Source organism: Pelodiscus sinensis, chromosome 1 (genome assembly GCF_049634645.1).
Source record: "Pelodiscus sinensis isolate JC-2024 chromosome 1, ASM4963464v1, whole genome shotgun sequence".
NCBI lineage: Eukaryota > Metazoa > Chordata > Testudines > Trionychidae > Pelodiscus > Pelodiscus sinensis.
The window spans coordinates 225,423,041-225,446,226 of NC_134711.1; the positions used below are offsets into that span (position 1 = coordinate 225,423,041).

Genomic DNA, 23,186 nt, shown 5'->3' on the forward strand with positions numbered 1-23,186 from the left:
ACACGAAGAGAGACAGCGCTGCCGCAAGCAGCAGAGATCCCAACGCTGCTGTGCACAGGGGCTGAGCCCGGAGGTCATTCCAGATGTGCCCACATCTGCCCACTGCAGACGCCTGAAATTTTCCACACACACACACACAAGGAGCGAGGCTGCCACCTTCCCTCCCTTGGGTTGTCACATCCTGCTGCCGTCCAGCCAGAGACGCGCACGGGCGCTCCCTGTGCACGCCCCACGGGCAAGGCGGCAGCAGAGAGGCAGCCAGGCACGCGCCCATAGATGCGCTCTGCTCTGTCCCCTTGGCTGGGATAAGGCGGAGAGCCAGCCCAGCACCACAGCCAATCAGGATAGGGCTGGGGGTCACATGATGTGTCCTCTTGCTCGCTCTCTCACTCACTCCATCTCACAAGCGACTTTCTCCGCTCACAGCCCCAGGCGCATGCGCTCAGCTGTCGTCCGTCGCCCTCCCCCCCCCCCCAGATCCGCGTCCAAGCTCCTGCTTTAGAAGGTGGGGAGGGGGCGGGAGGAGAGCTTTTACAAGCGGGAAATCTCGTGAGATTTGGAAGGGAAGCCTCGCGAGACGTGATGGGGAGCGGGACGGCGCGGGGGAAAGAAGCGAGCCGCGGGGAAGGCGGCCCCCGGCGGCCATGGCAACTCAGGTCGCGCGCGGGAGCCGTTGCGAGCAGGAGCAGGAGCGGGACGTCCGGGCGCTGATCCGGCGCGTGACCGGGCTCCGCGAGGCGCAGGAGGAGCCCGGCGGCCGTTTCCAGGCGGCGCTGAGCTTCGCCTGGTCCAACTTCAGGTCGGGGGCCGCGCCGCGCGCTGCGGGGGCCTCCGGTGCCCCCCAGCTGCCGGGCGGGGCGGGACCGACGGGTGCCGGGCTCTCAACGGAGCAGTGGGGGGGGGGCTGAGCCCCCAGACCCAGCGCGGGCGGGAACTGAGCCGGGCTGCCTGTCACCTGGCTCCTAGGACACTTGAAATGCGGAGCAGCAGCGGGGTCTGTGCTGGGCTGAGCCAGGCTGCTGGGCCGCCTGCTGAAACGTTCACTGGCAAGGCCTATAGCGTTAACCTCTACGCTCTTGGGGATTCATTAAGCCACTACTGCACCATTGCATCCCTACTCTGACCCCTTTGCAGTCAGTGGGAGCGCATGTGGTGCCTGAAGTTAATGCCATGCCTAAGTCATTGCCGAGCTAGAGACGTCAATTTCTCCCTTCTTGAAAAGGTCCTTATAAGCCACATTGGGGAGCAGATTTTGCTAGAAAATTACAGAGCTGCAAGAAACATGACTATGAATCTTCCCTCTGTCTGTTGAAGTGGATAGATGTGTTTTAAAGATGGAAACCATAGTAATCATATATAACTAATTTTTTCCAGCGTTTTTGGGAAGATACGCAAGTTAATTTTTCACCTTACATAATGATCTTACAGTATGTTCACAACCAAAGTTATAGGCAGTTATTGTGATGATGTCTTTGGTGGTAAGTAGTGATGTCAGCATGTAGACAGCTACATGATTAACCAATAAGACTGGGTTTATCAATTAATCCTATAGACTACACACATTACCTTCCCCTCCCCGCTGCCTCTCTGGCAAATACCAGGTACTGCTGCAACTGATAGAGAGGCAGCAGTGTGGAGGGTGCAGGAAAGAGCCAATGCACCCATGAAGCCGGCTTTCATGCCATCTCTGTGCATGCCGGATCTGTGGACCCGCCTCCCCCCTGCCTTGCTGCCTCCTGCAGAGGGAGCAGGAAGGGGGAGAAGGAGCTAGTGCTGGTGGGGAGCTGGTTCTCTGGTGCCACCTCCCTCCCTCCACCTTGCACTGCTGCTTCTGTAAGAGACTACAGTGCGGAGTACGGGGGGTAGGGAAGGCTTCCACAAAGCAACCCTTGTGCATGGGGGTCTGTATTAGAGACAGCAGCGTGGGGTCGCAGGTGGGAAGCCATTATTTAAAGGTAGAGAGAGGCAGTGGCAGGGGGCTTCAGGACTGTTGAATAGTTGTGTAGCTGCTAAAATTTAATATGGTTACACAACTATTCAGTTACATGCTAGCTAATATCCCTAGTGGTAATGATCTGAGAAACAATGGGCTTATGTAAAAGTTAACAGTTGGCATTATTCAGTATATGACATCACATGAGATACCTGCCAGAATGTGTCATGTAGCAACTACTATCTATGTAAGATGTTTAAAAGTGAGACTTCTTGCTGCTTATTTAAATCTTAAGTTTTTAAGTGAGCATTAGCAGTGCAATGCAGATCCAAATTACTAGCACATTATTTTGTATCTGATCAAGTAACAAGGATCTTCATAGGGTTACTAAATATATATTAGTGGCAAAAGTAGAACACAGAGTGAGAGAGGGATGCATCAACATGGTACAGGCAGTCCCCGACTTACGTGGATCCGACTTATGTTGGATCCGCATTTATGAACAGGGCTTTTCTCTCCCCGGAGCTCACGGGCGGCAGGTCGCCACCCGTGTCCTCCAGGGCGAGAAAAGCTTCTCCCGGTCTCCCTGGTCTGCTGGGGGGGGGGGGGGGGGGTCCCAGCAAACCTGGGCGGCTTTGCTCGGGTGTCCCTGGTCTGCTGGGGGGGTCCAGAAAAGCCGATGGACCCCCCCAGCAGACCAGGGACACCCGAGCAAAGCCGCCGCCTGGGCGGCTTTGCTCGGGTGTCCCTGGTCTGTTGGGAGAGAGGGGGCGCAGCTCGTGCGCCGCCTCCCCTCCAGCAGACCAGGCTTTTGTTGCGGGACGCCTTGGGTAGAGCAGCTGGGGTGCTGCCGGGTTGGTCCTGTGGGAACCTACCGGGCAGCCCCCCAGTTGTTCTGTCCCAGGCTCCAGATTCAGCAGCTGTTGAAACTGATCAGGCTGATTCCAGGAAGCTGGGGGCAAAGCAACTCTGCCTCAGGCTTCCTGTAGTCAGCCCCTGGTCAGTTTCAGTGGCAGCAGCTGAATCTGGAGCCAGTTCCGACTTACATACAAATTCAACTTAAGAACAAACCTATAGTCCCTATCTTGTACGTAACCCGGGGACTGCCTGTATAAGGACAGTGCTCCTGGTAAGAAGTCCAACCCATCACTAAGGATGTTAAGAGGTGAGTAATCGTGTAGTCGATAAAAATTCTATCAATTACATGATTATTTGATAAGGGAAGGCACGCAGTCCTGACTCATGCTGGATCTGAAACCTACCCCTACTGTGCCTTTGCTGTTTAAATGTTGGAGCTGGGCTGCCTGCTCTTCTTTTGTTCTGTTAACTGATATAGAGAGCAATATTACTAAGAACATAAGAATGGCCGTACTGGGTCAGACCAAAGGTCTATCTAGCCCAGTAGCCTGTCTGCCGACAGTGGCCAGCACCAGGTGCCCCAGAGACGGTGGACCGAAGACAATGATCAAGCGATTTGTCTCCTGCCATCCTTCTCCAGCCTCTGACAAAGAGAGCCAGGAGCACAATTTCTATCCCCTGGCTAATAGCCTTTTATGGACCTAACCTCCAGGAAATTATCTAGCTTCTCTTTAAACTCAGTTATAGTCCTAGCCTTCACAGCCTCCTCAGGGAAGGAGTTCCACAGGTTGACTACACGCTGTGTGAAGAAGAACTTTCTTTTATTAGTTTTAAACCTGCTACCCATTAATTTCATTTGGTGTCCTCTAGTTCTTCTATTATGGGAACTAATAAATAACTTTTCTTTATGCACCCTCTCCACACCACTCATGATTTTATATACCTCTATCATATCCCCCCTCAGTCTCCTCTTTTCTAAACTGAAAAGTCCCAGTCGCTTTAACCTCTCTTCATATGGGACCCGTTCCAAATCCTTAATCATTTTACTTGCTGTTTTCTGAACCCTTTCCAAGGCCAAAATATCTTTTTTGAGGTGAGGAGACCACATCTGTACACAGTATTCAAGATGTGGGCGTACCATAGTTTTATACAGGGGCAGTAAGATATTCTGTGTCTTATTTTCTATCCCTTTCTTAATCATTCCTAGCATTCTATTTGCCTTTTTGACCACCGCTGCACACTGTGTGGAAGTTTTCAGAGAACGATCCACGATAACTCCAAGCTCTCTTTCCTGATTTGTCATAGCCAAATTAGCCCCCATCATACTGTACGTATAGTAGGGGTTATTTTTCCTGATGTGCATTACTTTACACTTATCCACATTAAATTTCATTTGCCATTTTGTTGCCCAATCACTCATTTTGGTGAGATCTTCTTGGAGTCCCTCACAGTCTGCTTCTGTCTTGACTATCCTAAACAGTTTGGTGTCATCTGCAAACTTTACCACCTCACTGCTTACCCCTTTCTCCAAATCATTTATGAATAAGTTGAAAAGGATTGGTCCCAGGACTGACCCTTGGGGGACACCACTAGTTATCCCTCTCCATTCTGAAAATTTACCATTTATTCCTACTCTTTGTTTCCGGTTTTTTTTATCCAGTTCTCAGTCTAAGAAAGGACCTTCCCTCTTATCCCATGGCAATGTAATTTACACAAGAGCCTTTGGTGAGGGTCCTTGTCAAAGGCTTTCTGAAAATCTAAGTATACTATATCTACTGGATCCTCCTTGTCTGCATGTTTGTTAACACCTTCAAAGAACTCTAATAGATTAGTAAGACATGATTTCCCTTTACAGAAACCATGTTGACTTTTGTCCAACAAATTATGTTCTTCTACGTGCCTCACAATTTTATTCTTTACTATTGTTTCGACTAATTTCCCCGGTACTGAAGTTAGACTTACCGGCCTGTAATTGCCAGGATTGTCTCTAGAGCCCTCTTTAAATATTGGTGTCACGTTGGCTACCTTCCAGTCATTAGGTACGGAAGCCGATTTAAAGGATAGGTTACAAACAACAGATAATAGTTCAGCAATTTCCTATTTGAGTTTTTTTAGAACCCTTGGATGAATGCCATCCGGTCCCGGAGATTTGTTAACATTAAGTTTTTCTATTTGTTCCAAAACCTCCTCTAATGACACTTCAATCCGGGACAGTTCCTCAGATTCATCACCCACAAAGGACGGTGCAGATTTGGGACTCTCCCCAACGTCCTCAGCCGTGAAGACTGAAGCAAAGCAATCATTTAGTTTCTCCGCAATGGCTTTATTGTCTTGAGTGCTTCTTTTCTATCTCGATCGTTTAGGGAACCCACAGGTTTTTTAGCAGGCTTCCTGCTTCTAATGTACTTAAAAAACATTTTGTTCCACGAGGCGTACAGATAGTTCGGAATGGCTTGCTAGTTCTAACTATCTAGCCCGTGCCGCGTGTAGCCGCGCGGCACGGGGTTCGAACAAGCCGGCATTTAAAAATGGCGCCGGCCGGCTTATGCAAATGAAGCCCGGGAAATTCAAATCCCGGGCTTCATTTGCAAGTGCGGTATGCCTACATTACCCCGCTAGTTCGAACTAGCGGGGTAGTGTAGACATACCCATAGAGACACCCACAGACTCTCTCAAATATATAGTAGATTTAACTTGAAAAGTGAGATGCTTCACTTGTTAACCTATAGTTAACCTAAACCCAAACATTTCCTTGCATAACTTAAAAACTGTATTTTGTTTTAATTTCTCATTTAGATTTCATCGATTTCTTGATGTAAGCAGTCACAAAGTAGAGAGAACAATAGAGGGGTAAGATTGTCTTATTTTTAATGTATTGATTAATAATGTTCGTTTGAAACATTCATTGATACAAATTATTTATTTTTGAATCAGAATTTATGAAAAGCTGATTATTCATTCAGACCTCAGTAAAGCTGCAAGCTGGAGAAGACTGATAGAAACATTTCTGAACTCGCCACTTCCCAGCACAGAAGAATCCAAGGTGTATAGCTTTTTTTCTACTTTATTCTAATTTTCTTGTATTTATTCTGATGCTGCTCACTTTATAACAATTTTTTACCAGAAAGTACAAATGAGTTACATTACTATTAAACTACATGATTGCCACTCTGAGCTATTTTTTTAAAATTATAACCTATACTCTTCCTGTTATTAAAATGTGTATTTACTAGAAGATTTACCTGGTGTTGCTCAGGTCCTTCAGGGCAGGGTGCTGCAGGGCTTAGGGCAGGGTTTGGGGGATGTAGGGGACTCAGGACAGAGGAGTAAGGAGGTGCAGGAGTCAGGGTTGGGCGGAGGAGGAGGGGGCTCAAGGCAGGTAGAGGTTCAGCAATTCTCGGGAGCTCTGCTGGCTGGGCACCATCTCCCTGGGGCTGGCCATGACAGGGGTGTGCTGGCCGGGCAGCGGGCGGGAAGCTTACCTCCACCGCTGTCTGCTGTTGCCCCAATGGGGTTATAGATGTCCCAGTCCCCATGCTACCCCCTGTGGTCATTACACAGTGTAACAGTCTGTGATAGCAGCCCCTTCTCCATGTTATGAAATACAATCAACATTCCAGGCATCCATCACCAAGGTGTCTGGGTGTACATTTCATGGCTTAAATTATATCATTGCAGATAAAAGACATAGAGCTCCACATTCTGTGTTATGTGAACATTTTTGATAGTATAGATGGGAATCCAACCAGTCTACATCAAATTGGATTTCCTAGTTTTCAGTTGGAAAAACTTGTCAAAATTGTGTTCTGAATTTTTTTTCTAATTTTGGCCAAGTTTTTTAATAAGTATATTTGTGGATCATGAACACTTAAAAGAGTTGCAGCGTTGCAGCTAAGAATGTCCTCCCTCAATCCCTATGAGTTTGGTGTGTTGAATTCCGGATCAGTTTAGGGCATCTAATGGATTAAAACTATGTGTTTTCACTTGAACCACGTCCAGTGTGGTTGTTTTGAACCTGTTCTAGTTGACCTTTGAAGACTGAAACCTGATGCTTTTGTAAAATGTACATTCCTGTGCTGGTTAGAGGCACTCTGTATAATGTCATAATGTTTAGTAGAGTTGTGTGCTTTGTTCCCAATGTGTGTGCTTAGAACAGGGGTGGGCAATAATTTTTGCAGGTGGGCCACTTCATGAATTTTGGTATGTGGTCACAGGCTGGTTCTAGGCCCCTTGGAAAGGGTGGGGCCTCAGGCAGAAGAGTTGGGGCTGGAGCTGCGCTGGCCATAAGTATGCACGCTGTGCTAATCAGGTGGGTGGGTTGGGGAGAGATGTTTGCTGGGCCAAATCCGCCCTCCCCCATCTCCCTCCGGCCAGATTTTGCTCACTCCTGGCTTAGAACCCTAATTTCATTTCTAATTTAACTGATCTGTGACCTGTCTTTGGACTGGTTTAGACTTCTCTGTTTTGGAAAAAGGAACAACTGTACAGTAGCAGTGCAATTATAATCTAATTGCTAACCACTCCTCCTTAGAGATTTTTAACATACATGTAACTTTAGCTATGTTAAAGCGACGAGGAGTCCTGTGGCACCTTATAGACTAACTGAAGTGTAGGAGCATAAGCTTTCGTGGGCAAAGACCCACTTCGTCAGATACATGTAGTGGAAATTTCCAGAGGCAGGAATAAATATGCAGGCCAGGATCAGGCTGGAGATGACGAGGTGGATCCAATCAAGGAGGATGAGGCCCACTTCTAGCAGCTGATCTGGAGGTGTGAATTCCAAGAGAGCAGAAGCTGCTTTTGTAGTTAGCGAGCCATTCACAGTCTTTGTTTAATCCAGAGTTGATTGTGTCAAACTTAAAGATGAACTGTAGCTCAGCAGTTTCTCTTTGAAGTCTGGTCCTGAAGTTTTTTTGCTGCAGGATGGCTACTTTTAGATCTGCAATTGTGTGTCCAGGAAGATTGAAGTGTTCCCCTACAGGTTTTTGTATGTTGCCATTCCTAATATCAGATTTATGTCCATTGATTCTTTTACGTAGGGACTGTCCTGTTTGGCCGATGTATATAGCAGTGGGGCATTGTTGGCACGTATTACATTGGTGGATGTGCAGGAGAATGTACCAGTGACAGTATGGCTGATCTGGTTAGGTCCTGTGATGGTGTTGCTGGTGTATATATGTGGGCAGAGTTGGCACCGAGGTTTGTTGCAAGGATTGGTTCCTGAGTTCGAGTTATTATGGTGCGGTGTGTAGTTGCTGGTGAGAATATGCTTCAGGTTGGCGGGTTGTCTGTGGGCAAGGACCGGCCTACCTCCCAAGGCCTGTGAAAGCGAGGGATCATTGTCCAGGATGGGTTGAAGATCACTAATGATGCTATGTTGTTCGTGATTAAATTGAGCCAGTCTACATGCTCAGAAATGTCAAGTTGTATTTAGCCCTCAGCAGAGTTGTGTAAGGTAACTGGGATGATCTTAAGCTTTTGTTCTTGTAGTAACTTGGGTGTCTTGCTGTCTGGCTTCATGGAACTTATTCATATCAAAGATAATTCTGTAAGTAAAGTTCTTTGGTAGATTCTTGTAAGGAGAATGGTGCTAGCATTTTAGTTGAGGTGCTAAAATTTGACACATTTTGCATAATCTGTTTGTACTCGAAAACATTAATTAGTATATCTGTTATTGAGAGGATCTGTGAGCGCTCATACTACAAACTCTGGCATACAGTGTTTTAGTCTGTTCATTTCCTAAAGTCTTAAATCAATGTATTGACTTTTTTTCTTGTGTTTTGTTAAAGACAGATTCTCATTATGCCATACTATCTCTTCTGCTGTGCTTGTCTGATTCTCCTTCCAACACCAACTATGTGGAAAAGCCACGAGATAAAGAAGTGGGTAGGTAATATGATCTTTATATTTTAAATGAAAAACACATGGACAAGAAACAATCTGATAGACTACAAGTGGGGAAAAGGGTCCTAACATGCTATTATAAATCATTTCAAGATTCTCCACTGGTTATCTTTTTGTGGATTTTTATTTTGTATCTAATTAACCTACACATCTAAGACATTGGAAGTTAGAAGGGTTGAGGGTGGGAGGAAAAGTTAATGTTTTTTCTCATCTGGGATGCTTCTTCACATCCAGCCCTGAGGGTCTGTCTCTGCTATGGGGTGGATTCTGCAGCGATTAACCCCTTTGCAGATTGATTTGGCAGGTGTAGTAAATAGACCACCACTCTCCCATCAACTCCCGTATTCCAGAACAAGATGAGTAAGGAGAGTCGATGGGAGAGTTTCTTTTGTCAATCTAACACTGTGTGGACTCTATAGTAAGTAGGTCTAATGTACATTGATTTGAGTTAAGCTACTAACATGACTCAAATTCTGTAGTTAAATTGATTTGTCCCAGGAGTGTAGACCTTCCCTGAAGGTTATTTGGTGTTTAAATGAGCCTGTGATCTTTGTGGGAACATGTGTTAAAATGATTGTCACAATAGATACCCTCTCAGTAAAGGGGCCAGTGCGTGAAATACTCTGTCAATGATGGAACCTCCATGTGAGGTTTGATGCATATTGGTGGGCAGACTGCATTAACTGCTGTGGTATTAAATAAAAGACTTCATTTTCTAACACTGTGTGTCCTGACTGTTTGATTATACAGGACTGAGCCAAAACCAAAATCTATCTGAAACTATTAACTTTGCATGTAATTTCACATGAAATAATTTATGCAGTAACTTGACATAATGCAGTTTGGTTATTTCTATAATCTTTTCATTTTAAACTAAAAATACCGCTTTTCTCATCTAGCTAATTTTAACTTGGTAACATTAGTTTTCCACCTAATCTTACCAGGAATTAATTTTACTTAGTTTCCTGGTTTTGTAGTAGTATAGGTTGAACCTCTCTAAACTGAGACTCTCTGGTCTGGCTGGACCTTGGATGCTGCCAGACCAGAGAGGTCCCAGTGGAGGGCTGATGACTAAGAGCTCTGTGGGCTGATAGAGCAGTGAGCTGCCTGGCAGGGTCTGGTGAGGCTGGCAGCAGGATACAAGCAACGGCCAGGCAAGGACTGGTTGCAGGGTGGCCAGAAATGACCTCCCGGGTCCAGCAAAATCCCTCATCCAGGACTGGTCAGGTCCCGAGAGTGCCAGACCAGGGAGATCCAACCTGTATTATATAATTTCCCATGTTTCTGATTACAAAAAAAATTGGTAAATTGACAATCTCCAATGGATCAAGAATAAAAAGATGAGAAGACTGGAACACATGGGATATATTTTGGGATGCCACACACCCTTGTGGTACTCATTTGCAGGGCTGAAAAAGAGCCATTAAAGCACTGAAACAACATTTTAGTCAAGAAATTAGAGGGGGAGGGCAAGCCTCTGCACACCCTCCCGCTTGGAATATAGTGGTGATGCAGCTTGAACTGCATTGTCAGCACATCTCGAGTGAATGTGCAAAGGTATCTCAGAAAATTCCATTTGCAGGATTAAATTCCTATTGGATTAAAGTATATTATTTTATGTGGTTTGTGATTATGTTGTTCAAAATATTTATCACACTGTATTTGTACATATTCTCTTATATAGAAGGGAATACTAGGCCCCTGCCCAGAGTAATTTACAGTGTGGGTTCCTGATCCAGCAAAGAGTTGTCAATGTGTTACTTTTGGTATTTCTACACCGCAAAAAGAAACTCAGTCAGTGGTCCCCAATGTGTTGCCTGCGGGCGCCATGGTGCCCGCGGAGCAATCTGGGCTGGCCCCGGGCGTGCGGCAGGTGCCAGCCCCGGGCACATGGGCGGTCCCTGCCCAGGGTTACCGCAAATGCCGATGCCGGCCCCAGGTGTGCGGCACCTGGGTGGCCGCTGCTCAGGGTCACGGCACATGCCGGTGCTGGGCCCTGGGCGTGTGGCGCATGGTTGGCCCCGCCCCCAGGCCCATGGCCCGTGAGTGGCCCCGTACGCGCGGTGCGTGAGCGGCCCCGCCCCCAGGCACCCAGCAGCCCCAAAATGTTGGGGACCACTGCACTAAGTCATAGAGCCCGGTTAGTTGGGATTGTAATTTTAAAATATCAGTGGAGACATTCTGACCCAGGATGGAGCCTGAGTTCTGGGATCTTCACCAGGTTTCAAAGTCTGAACTCCAGCCAAGTCATTTGATCCAGGCTTTAAGACTCAGTGCTGCAAGGTTGGTTTTTTTTTTTTTTTAATGTAGATATCTTTATGCCCTAGGAATAGTTCCATTGAAGCAAATGGGATTGCTCACAGTTTATAAAGTTACTCCCTCTTGTGAGTCTTTTGCAGGACTGAGAACAAAGATAGATCTGACATGATGCAGGAAAAGGTGCAATCAGACAGATGGGATAACAATATACCATAGTGCATATTATGAGAGTCTAAACTCAGATAAGCACTTTAGGAGAAACATAAATAGAGAAAAACAGGAAGATAATTCACACTACTTAAATTTTCAGTAAAAATGTTATATCATGGCTAAAGAAAGTGACATTTTTCACTGGAGAAGAGTGTCTCTTGTCAGATGGCACCTTTATCAAAATTATCAAGTCTTACTAGAGAGGAAGTTGGAAATGAGGACAAAAACATGAGTCTTACTTTTTTGTTCCTTTTAGAAAAGGAAGAAGAATTTGACTGGGGGAAGTACTTGATGGAAGGTGAAGAAATTGATTTTGGCCCTGACATGCCAGTAAGTTATATCTTAAAAGTGACTGACTATGCTCTTTCAGACTACATATAATATTTAGGATTATAGATATTCAATAAAGGAAATAATGTATTACTTTTTGATTTAGGAAGCTATAACTATGGCAGGGCACATTCTTTCTAGAGCCGTGAAGTGTCAGGAAGTCAATTTAGAGTAAAACTCCATTGGTCCGGCATCCAATGCTCCGGCACTCCGGCACCATCGGGAACCTGGAAGTGCTCCGGGTAGCCGGACAATTGGAGCTTCTCTGCGTCCAGCTTCCCCAGTTCAGCCACTGCTGAAACTGAACCAGCAGCTGAATTGGGGAAGCTGGGGGCAGAGCAGCTGGGATGCTGCCAGGTTGGTCCCATAGCACTGCCCCTCGGTGCTGCAGGACCAACCCGGCAGAACCCCTGCTACTCTGTCCCAGGTGTCCCCAAGAGCAGTGGGGGTGCTGCCGGTTTGGTCACGCAGCGCCGAGGGGCAGCGCTACTGGACCAACCCGACAGCACCCCAGCTGCTCTGCCCTAGGCGTCCCCGATTCAGCTGCTGCTGAAACTGACCAGCAGTGGCTGAATCGGGGACACCTGGGGCAGAGCCGGACTATCAGAAGGGGGGGTTATGAGGGGTCTGGGGTGGCAACCCCCCACCCCTCCCCAGACCTCTCATAGCCCCCCCCTTCCAATAGTCCGGCATATTTGATCATCTGGCACCCTCTGGGTCCTAAAGGTGCCAGATTATCTGAAGTTTACTGTACATGTTTTCCATCACAGGAGGGGGAGATTGTATCACAGTGGTCAAAGGGTTTTTTAAAAATTTAAATACTGGTTTATTTTAAAACAATGAACCTTAGTCAGATTTTAATTTAATTTTAAAATCTATAATAAGGCCTAAATTTAGTCTAATCTATTAAAATATACGAAGGAAAAAAATATTAAACAGTACATGCTTGCTGCTGATGTGTTTATATAAAAAAAAAAAACAAGTCAAACCACTAAACTGGTGAATGTCACTCCCTAAGCACCTGGAACCAGAGTTTGTTGAAGTGCTTAAATCAGTTTTTGATTGGATTAGCATCTTCTGTAGGTCCACTCCTCGGCGCTACTGGACCAACCCGGCAGCACCCCAGCTGCTCTGCCCCAGGTGTCCCCAAGTCAGCCGCTGCTAAAACTGACCAGCGGCTGACTACAGTAAGCCTGAGGCAGAGTTGCTCTGCCCCCGGCTTCCTGGAATCAGCCGCTGATCAGTTTCAGAAGCAGCTGACTTGGGGACTCCTGGGGTTCTTAAGTTGAATCTGTATGTAAGTCGGAACTGGCATCCAGATTCAGCCGCTGTTGAAACTGATCAGTTTCAGCAGCGGCTGAATCTGGATGCCAGTTCCGACTTACATACAGATTCAACTTAAGAACAAACCTATAGTCCCTATCTTGTACATAACCCGGGGGACTGCCTGTATACTGCCTTCCATCATGCACATTGCACAAAAATGTACTTGGTCTTGTCATACTTGGCAGGATTGGTCTGAAGACAGTGAAGAGGAGGAGGATGCTCAACAGCCTCTGAGCAGAGAAGACTCTGGCATTCAAGTAGACAGAACACCACAAGAAGAACAAGACCAACACAAGAAAACAGTGTCTCAGGTCTCATGGAAAGGTTCGTTGTTCAAAATTCTCTTAATGGAGGCTCTCATAATAAATGGATTCCTAATAAATGATTCTGACTTGTATGTAGCTACCTTAAGTCTTTCATAGTTATGCTTCTATATTAAAGTGCTCTGATATTGTCACTATATTTAAAGTTGAAGCGGTTCTTTGGTTATGTATTGTAGTTATTCTTTAACAGCAACATGATAGTGCTTCATTTGTGTGTAATGAAGGTTTGATCCAATTTCCATTAAAGTCACTGGAAAGATTTACATTTATTCCTATGGGAGTCTGCACACCAATGCTGCCATAGGAAAAAATGCATATCAGATAAATATAAGTTGCATGTCTTTACATAATATAAAACTTATGTTATTAAATGTTAACACTAAAATAAAACCAGGTATTAAGAAAAATAGCTGTGTATTCTTGGCTATAGTATACCAGTAATTCAATGAATGAGGCATTTACAAAAATGCAGTTAATGGGACTGCCCTTCAAATTGTTTCCGGTAGGTTTCCTTAACAGCTGTGAAATTACATGAGTGTGCAGTCTGATATTGCACCTACGATAGAAGCTGGTTCTCTGTGAGGAGGCTAGGTGTCATGGATTTTAGATCCAGAAAAAATAATTTTTAGGTGATCTCCTAAGAGCTTGGTATTAAGGGCACCCTGGTATTGGGTGAGCTTAGTAGTGTTTTGTGCCCTTTTATATCTAGGTTTTGTATGTATTTTAGACAGTTATTGAGACAAAAGTATATTTCCTTAAGATGGAAAGATAGATAAATATTAGTAAACGTCTTTCTTATTTTTAGAGACTGATTTTAATAGGCCTGGCAGCTGTGTATGTAAAGTAACTTACACATGCAACTACCATGAATCTACATGCAATAAAGTGCAAACAAACCGGAGTAATTAGCCACTTAATTGAATGGAGCCATATACTGAAGCTAACTCATTGTTTGGATTCTTATTGGTGGGACTTCTTTTGATTTTATAAGCTCTCCTTACATAAACGAAAATTCTTCACTGACTGTCAAATATTTTACCAGTGGGTGAGCCTGATGCACGCAGCTGGCTGGAACAGCATGTGGTTCCTCAGTATTGGACAGGAAGAGCTCCTCGTTTTTCTCACAGTTTGCACCTACATTCCAATTTAGCTGCTGTCTGGTAAGAAAAAAAGATCACTGACATGTTCACTGATGATCTTATAAATATTTCTGAAAGTTTGTTTTTGTTTTTTTCCTGAAAGATCTCTGAAACAGTAAGAGCTAGAAACACCAAATTTTGCACGGATACTACTGATCTCCTAACTTAAATAACTGGATTGGTTATATCTCGAAATTGGTCATCCCAGAGCTCCAATTGGACCATTAATTAGCTTTTAGTAGCGCCTCATCATAGGTATTTGCTGGACTCTTCTGTTAAGCATGTCACTTAAACTGCAACTACAATATCCTTTCCCTATGATAACAGAAAAAGTATTTCCAATAAAATGTTGTTAACATAATTTATGTAGTTCATTCACCACACCTTTTATCAAGAAATGAGTTACATGTAAATGTGTTTTGTAAGCACATCACTAGCTGTGTTAATTTCTTAAAGTAATAAATAAGAGAAAAGTATTTCCAATTAAAAATTTGTTATGTTAATGTCACTGACATAGTTAGTTCATCACACATTTTACTATATTTTCCCCAGGCGATGCTAGGTATTTCTGCTAGCTATTAATAAAGATTGTATTATATAGCACTTTTATCCACAGTGCATCACAGTCATTAGCTAATGGTACAAAGTATTGTGAAGGATCATTGAGTGGTCCAACAATTTTCCAGCAGTCCACAGGGAAACAAAATTTGAGAAACACGGCCCCGCGACATTAGCTACATCTAAGGAAGCACTCTTTTGTGGATATAGCTGCATCTACATTGCTTGTTTATCAACATAATTATGCCAGTCAGAGGATGGGGTTTTCTCATTGATTGAGATGGATACACTGGTATAAAATTTCAGTGTAGACCAGGGTGAGACTGGGATTTGGGGGAGAGCAGAAGTACTGTCCATCCAGAGAGGACCTTCCTTGTATTTAAGGTGGCATACAAGAAAACAGGAATGTTGGTGAGAAGTTGACAAATAGCATTGGCAGAGAAGAGACAAGAGAGGAGAAAGAAGGAAGGGAAGAGTTGTGAACCAACTTGAAAGTTGGGCTAAAACGTTTGAACTTGGAGAGTGACTCATTCCTAATCAGAAGGGTCCATACCACATGGCTCTTACCTGTATCAACAAAACCTAGAATACAGAGTGTGATGGAAACGTCAGTACTCTGAAGGATTAATTCCTGTCGCAAGGAGCTGAAAAACCCATCCCGGGCAAACTTTTTGGCAGAGTAGTGTGCAGTAAATGGAAACCCAACTTTACCTAGACACAGAGCAGTAGTGTTCACACAGTTAAGGTCTGTGACAGGAGTAAAGTTTTGATTCTGCACCAGATGTAACATGCTTTCCAAGCACTTTGAGTGCCAGTGAAACGTCATGCCCCAGAGATGCAGGTTGGGAGGGATCTGAGCATTCAAACTCTAATGGTTTTAACTCTCTTAGCGTATGTCTACATTACAGCACTAATTCAAACTAACTTAATTCGAATTAGTTAATTCGAGCTAAGCTAATTCGAACTAGTGCATCTAGACCTAAAAACTAGTTCGAATTAGCATTTTGCTAATTCGAACTAGCCTGTCCACATTGAGTGGACCCTGAACCGAGGTTAAGGCTGGCCGGAAGCAGTGCCGGCAGGGCGTCAGATTAGGACTTAGAGCGTGGAGCTGCTTTTTCAGGCTAGCCGAGGGCTGTGCTTAAAGGGACCCGACCCCCACCCCAGACAGACAGTTCTCAAGGGTTCCCCGCTTGCTTGTCTACCTCGATGAGGGACAGCAAAGCAGTCCTGGCTTGGAGTGCCCACACTCGGCACATCATAGCACTCGGCCATCAGCCCAGCTGCACTTGCCGCAGGCTGCAATCCGGGGCGGGGGGTCAATCAGGGGGCTGCAGGAGAGCTTCCACCCCGAGGAGCCTGCAGCGCCACCCCAGTCCTCCCCATTGGGGGCTTGTGCCCCATTTCTCCCTCATCTCCTTCCACTTACCCCTCCCTAGCCCCCCTTCCTGATGTAAAAAATAAAGGACATGTGTGTTCAAAAATAGAAACTCTATTTAACAAAACTCGGGGTGGGGGGGGAATTAACCTCTGGGGAGACTGGGAAAAGGAGGTGGGAGAGGAGAAGAGAGAGGGTGGGAGAGGGGAGGGGGAAACCTGGGAGGAGGGATCTGGAAGGGGGAAGCCAGGGGAAGAAGGAGGAGGGGAAGTATCAAACTATGGTACGCCATATCTTCAGTACTGTGTACAGATGTGATCTCCTCACCCCAGAAAAGATATTTTGGCCTTGGAAAAGGGTTCCGAAAAGGGCAACTAAAATGATCAGGGGTTTGGAACAGGTCCCATATGAAGAGAGGCTAAAGAGACTGGGACTTCTCAGCTTAGAAAAGAGGAGACCGAGGGGGGATATGATAGAGGTCTATAAAATCATGAGTGGTGTGGAGAGGGTGCATAAAGAAAAGTTCTTCATTAGTTCCCATAATAGAAGGACTAGAGGACACCAAATGAAATGAATGGGTAGCAGGCTTCAAACTAATAACAGAAAGTTCTTCTTCACAAAGCAAATAGTCAACCTGTGGAACTCCTTGCTGCAGAAGGCTATGAAGGCTAGAACTAGAACAGAGTTTAAAGAGAAGTTAGATAAAGTCATAGAGGTTGGGTCCATGGAGTGATATTAGCCAGGGGGTAGAAATGGTGTCCCTGGCCTCTGTTTGTGGAAGGCTGGAGATGGATGACACGAGACAAATGGCTTGGTCATTGTTTCGGTCCATCCCTTCCAGGGTACCTAGTGTTGGCCGCTGTTGGCAGACAGGCTACTGGGCTTGATGGACCTTTGGTCTGACCCAGTATGGCAGTTCTTATGTTCTAAACTCAGGGTCGGGGGTCTCAGTGGACCACCTTGATTTTCATGCAAACCTGCTCCTGGGTGGCCAGGCTGGCAGCTATCCTGCCTTAGACGGCCACTTTCCTGTGCCTAGTGTGGAGGTTGTGGATGTTGGAGGCTTCCCCCCAAACCTCGATGAGGTCCACAATCTCCGCACTACACCAGGTGGGCACCCGCCTCTTGCGGCCCCGGGCAGGCTCCTGGGAGCTTCCAGCCTGGTCCCGGGAAGAGGCGGAGGGCTGGATGGCAGCGGGTGGCTGGCTTGTGCCATGCCAGGTGCAGGGTCTGCTGGCTGGGTGCTGGCAGGCTTGCACCTGGCACGGGCACCATAGCCAGCCCGTGCCCTTTAAGGGCTCCGGGGCTGGGAGGGGGGGCAGATGAGTTTCCCTGGTGGTGCCCAGAGTGGCCACCAGGGCAAGCTGGGAAGGGGTTGCCTCCCACTAGTTGGAATTAAGTAGCTACACAGCCCTTAATTCGAACTACTTAATTCAAACTAGGCGTTAGTCCTCGTAGAATGAGGTTTACCTAGTTCGAATTAAGCGCTCCGCTAGTTCGAATTAAGTTCGAACTAGCGGTTTGCCTGTGTAGCGCCTATGAAAGTTAATTCGAACTAACGGCTGTTAGTTCGAATTAACTTTTTAGTGTAGACATACCCTTAGGGTGTATCTACACAGCAAAGTTATTTCGGAATAACGGCAGTTATTTCGGAATAACGACTGTTATTCCAAAATAACTATGCGAATGTCTACACAACAATTCCATTATTTTGAAATTATTTTGAAATAACGGATGGCTTATTCTGACTTCTTTACACCTCATTTTATGAAGAATAATGCCTATTTCGAAATAAGGCATGTGTAGATGGTCCATTTCTGCTATTTCAAAATAGCCCCTCACCAGGGCCATTCTAAGTTATTCCGCCTGGGGCTCTAAATCAAGATAGCACATCTACATTAGAGAAGCCTGCCTCAGACTAATTTTGAGGCTTTCCTGCAGGGTACACGTGCTATTTTGAAATAAGCATTTCGAAATAACTATTCCAGAGTAACTGTGCAGTGTAGACGTAGCCTTAAAGACCTCCAAATAGCTCAGCCAAATGTTCATGCATAGGTGATTTCACAGTTTCCCACCTCCAATGCTGTCAACTGATGTGGTCAGAGCTCGCTCAGAGTAATCACCTACAGTGTTGAGGTGTTTCATTGGCCCTTTAGATCCTAGGATCCTCAACTGAGCTCATCAGCTCAGTTGACTGAAGATGGCAAATTTATTATGGGGATACCTGCCACAAGACACTTTACATCAGCCAGCGAACCATCGCCTTCAGCTGGCTACTGAACTTGATCCACAAAGACAAGATGATGCCATTGAGTCCGTCAAATAGCCAATACAAAGAGAGTGCCAATCTGTTCCATTCAGATTGTAATGCCAATATTGTGTTCCTCTACTATGCCTGTTGGCGCCTAATCAGAAGCATGCCAAGATTCACAACTACTCATGAGCCTCTAGAGGGAGCCAAACACAGCCAAAGAGTAATGGGTAGAGGGCAGGGAGATGCATTGCTGAGTTTTTGCCGCTCCCTTTGGTGTCCCTGGAATGCCTCATCACTTCTGAAAACCAGCCCCCAGTGTTTGCCCCCGTTCGCCGGTCACCTGGCATGGATGAAACCACCATGATGCTGCCTCTGCTGTCTTTCAGCCTGAGCAATGCCGAGATCGTCATCATGGTGATGTAGCTGAGAAAGTTAATCCTCAGAAGCTACTGCACGTGCTCCACAACCCCATCAAAATAGTTGAAGTACGAGTTGCTGATATGGTTGAGGATCAGCATGTCAAAGCCTCCTGGAATCAAAGGGGAGAGCCAGGCATGGTTTAGTTTTGGGTGGAAGAGAACTGAAGGAAATTCAGAGCACACTGGTTGTATAAGCTACATATCCTTTCCTACCGTCACTCTGAATCTCTGCGGGAACCTATTCCTGGGAATGAAATGAGTTGTTTATTGGTGGTGGTGGTAGTAATATATAGTCTATCTTTTTTAGAGAGTTTGTCTGATCAAGAACTCCTCCTAAATGCTAAGAACTAGGACCACCAAATTTGACATACAGCTTCCTCTTCTCCTAACTTAAAGCAATGTAAGGGCTTGGATGTGCCTGGAATGGAATTGTTTCTCTTAAAACTTTACAGAGAAGAGAGAAAACGGAGACATTTGGAGTACTGCTCCGTTTAGGTACAGCTAAAGCAATTCTTAAGGTTTGAAAACTGACTAGGGTCCTTTTTTGTTTAAACTTATCATTCACTATGTTTTTACGGCCAAAGAAAAAAATACACTTCATGCAATTCCTATTTTTAAAAAATTACTAAAGATAACTTCATAAAAATAAAACTATTTTTGAAAAATACAACCATTTCAATAAATCATTTACATATTCCTTTCATTTAAAAAAAAAAACAACCTTAATTGAGTTAAGGATCTAAGCAACACTGGATAAATCTGCTAGTATTAAATAAAGCCACATAATGGTTTATGGTTGAATAATTATTGAGAGCGCTGTTGTGTCCAAATCTCACTTTGGACAAACGGCATGCGTGTGGCAATACCAAATTGTGATTTAATTTGTGTATATGTGCTAATGAATGTATTTGGTTGAATTTTGAGCTAAGAAATTGTATCAATAACTAGTATTCTTTCATAAAAATGATTTAAAAATACTAAAAAAATTAATTCTAACATATTCTGCTATATTTTGGTAATGTTTACCAATAAAGAAATGTCATCAGCTCTGTGAATAATTTCAGAACTTTTCCCTGTGACTCTGTATTCCTATTTAGAGGTGAAGGAGTTTCCATTTCCTTCACAAATTTTTGAGAGAGTATGTATTACTTTGAAGTGAGGGATAGATTTTGGGATGGTTGGTTATCCAAATTCACTCCTGGATTTAATGTATTTATAATAGCTGCAAGTTCTAAATCATTGAGTCAAAAAAGTGGATTCATCATTTGTAATATTTCAGAGGTAGCAGTTTTAGTCTCTAATAGAAACAGCTTGAACACCGGATAGTCCTGCAGCACCTTAGACTATGTACGTTTTTTGTTAGTCTCTAAGGTGCTAATAGACTATTTGTTGTTTAAGTTTTCACATATAATATTGGTTATTAAGGAATTAAATATTTAAGAGTTGGAATACTAAAACTAATGCATCAAATATTTACTAGTTAATTGTTTTTTGGTTATGACTTGGATAATATTTTGGTGGCTTTTCATATTTTTTGCCTTTAGAAAAGTTGAGAGTCAAACACTATTGTTTACAGCTTGCATAGCTTCAATGAAGTCTTTTAAGTCACAGTTGTAAATTGAGGGAGAAATGGGCTTTAAGATGACTGTTGGATTCTTATTGGTAAAAATTTATGCTGTGATTTCAGTTTTTTAATTAATAGAACTTTTTGTTCTTTTAGGGACCAACACTTGTACAGCAGTGATCCCTTATATATGCCAGAAGAAAGGACTCTCGTCACTGAAACACAGGTTATCAGGGAAACTCTTTGGTAAGCAGGAATCTGACATGCTTTCATATTTTATTTAAAATTAAAATTATTTTAAAAAAAAACTTGCACCATAACCTAAAAGTGTTTTAGGCTCTAGGAAAGAGATTTGTAGTTGGATTTCAGTGCCAGAAAACAAATATTGCTATGTCCTTTTTCTAATCTGTGCACCATCACCAATATTAAAGATGCACAAGCCAGAAAATAAGCCAGTTTACATTTTCATATAGCTGTATTAGCTCTGCAGTACAAAACACTTACTTTTTGAAAGGACTCGGTACACAAAGAGCACATTTGTTGAGGAAAAAGCTCAATTCAAGTGATGCTATTAGGTAGGAGGAAACCTCTAAAAGAAAGAGTTGAGACTATGACGGAATGTTCTGTTGGCAATAATATGGTTTACAGTCTTTAGGCAGCAGTGTGCAACCCATGGGTTGTGGCTGCCTTCCTGGAAGGTCGCACTGCTGGGCTGGCTGCCTGCCATTTTCTTTTCCCGGCTTGGCCCCCAATGCACATGCGAGGCGAGTGGACCAGGTCTTCAAATTAAAGGGGCCGCAACAAAATGTTCCTGGAGGGTTTGGGGGGTTTTTTGCCCTGGGGGTTGCGAATTAAAAAAGGTTGAGCACCACTGCTCTGGGGGGCACCATTATTTTTTTTCAGATTCCCAATAGGGATGTTAAATTTAGTTTAATCAACTAATGGACTAGTCGATGGATTTTCCATCGATTAGTTGATAAGGGGGGAGCCGCAGCAGGGTTAGCTCCCCGCACTGGGAGCTAACCGCACTGCTTTTCTGATTTTTAAATGTATTAAGAGTCGTCAGGCTCTTAATACGTTTAAAAAGCAGAAGCATAGCATCTGGGACTGGGTGTGAGCTGGGAGGCAGTGCTGGGGGGAATCGGCTTTAAGCTGTCTTCTCCGCCCTCCCTTCCCCCCTCCCCCAGTACTGGTGCCTGTTCCTCCCCGCTTTGCTGCCTGAAGCGACTAGTCAGCTATCTGATAAGCTTTTGATTATTGGATAGTTAACGAGTCGCTTACATTCCTAATTTCCAGGTGACAGTAGTTCCATGTAGTCTTGCTTCTATGCCTCTGTTCACATGAAATCAGCTTATTGGTTGCAACCATTTTTCTCTGATGTGTGCATTCTCACAGTGATCCACCCCTTTACAGTAACAGTGCTAGAGTTTTATATTGTGCTCTGCTTAGTCACCTTGGAAAGTTACCTGGGAGTTTCAGGTACTAAAAAATGCTGGCATCTTTGAGTATAACAAGCTGCTGCTTCAGAACTTTGTTGGCTTCCAACTGCAATTTAAGATGTAGGTTGCAATTTAGTAAGTCTTATATGGCCAGCTGAGGGTTTGACCCTCTTATGCTGCATCATGACACACCAGTAGCACTCCATTGATGTTAAATACTTAAGATATGGCTAACGTTGTGCACTGGTGGTCCCACATCTTTGAAACTTTCTTCTTCTAGCAATCCACTGAACGTGGGTTTGTTGAGTTTCAGAGAAATTTAAGATTTTTTTTTTTTTTTTTTTTTTGTCCAAGTCTCTTATCTAGGTTTCCCACTAACTGGGTTTGAAGACTTTTTTAATGATTTCAGTTAAAATAGTTTTGCTATTGTATTTAGGGACTCAGTTGTCAGGCTGGAAATCCAATGTATAAATAATTTGTTTTATAATGTAAGTTAGCTTAAATGAATTTTAAGTTTTACAGAAAGTAATTCTCAACGTAGGTTAAATATTTGTTCTAAAAAGCCTTGTTGGATGTCCTGTTCTTTGTGTTGACATCCAGAGATCTTTTACAATGATAATTCACCCTGCTTGCAGCTTGGGATCAAAATCTGATCTGTCGGTCACTTTGGTGCTAGAAGGTTCTTCAGTTTTCCACAATCAAAATTTAACCAGCTTCCAAGTTACAATCTCAAGTCAGACTACGGTTTATTTTATTTGAAGTTAGGAGCTTTCTTTAATTTAGACATGTTTTCCTCAAACTGTCATTCCTCAAGTAAGTTCAAGATCTGTAACTCCTCTAGTTCAGCAAAGTCCTGCCTTTAAGAGAATTGGCAATCTCAAGGCAGAGTAGTTACGTCTCTTGTATTGGCATCTGCTGGACAGTCATTAGTTCACCAAGGTCTGCATATTGGTCATCAAATCTTGGCCAAAAGGAAAGAAATGGTACTGGACAAGTTGTCTTTATATCTAGTGCCCAAGAGAAGGTACAGGAGATATTCATGTATTATCCACCTAGTTTTGGATGTTCATAATTAAGATTATTCTGCTTCCCATTTTGGAGGAACAGTGCTATGAAAATCTCACTATAACATATCTGTGGTTATTAGCATGAAGAAAAACAGGAACATTTACCCTGCCTTAACTGAATATATCCTTTTTTTGAGTAATATGTTCATAGATCTGGCTGACTGGAGACGAGGAATGTTAACTATCGCTTAATTGACTAATTGAATAGTTGATGGAATTTCCATT

General features: G+C 44.1%; 1 protein-coding gene across 4 annotated transcripts in view; it reads left to right on the forward strand.

Annotated features, from left to right (window-relative positions):
• The first annotated feature begins 567 nt into the window (after nt 1-567).
• Nucleotides 568-23,186, forward strand: part of TUBGCP5 (tubulin gamma complex component 5) — a 58,414-nt gene continuing 35,795 nt past the window's right edge. Inside the window, exons 1-8 of one of the 4 annotated variants that reach the window (XM_075916235.1) lie at nt 568-656; nt 5,588-5,641; nt 5,726-5,834; nt 8,581-8,677; nt 11,421-11,494; nt 13,006-13,144; nt 14,186-14,303; nt 20,612-20,701. In XM_075916235.1, the coding sequence (XP_075772350.1) occupies nt 583-656; nt 5,588-5,641; nt 5,726-5,834; nt 8,581-8,677; nt 11,421-11,494; nt 13,006-13,144; nt 14,186-14,303; nt 20,612-20,701 (755 nt within the window). In that variant the 5' untranslated portion in view covers nt 568-582. Of the gene's footprint in view, nt 800-5,587; nt 5,642-5,725; nt 5,835-8,580; nt 8,678-11,420; nt 11,495-13,005; nt 13,145-14,185; nt 14,304-20,611; nt 20,702-23,186 lie in introns of those variants that run through there. The other 3 variants (XM_075916237.1, XM_006135828.4, XM_025177819.2) reach the window with 3 other exon arrangements.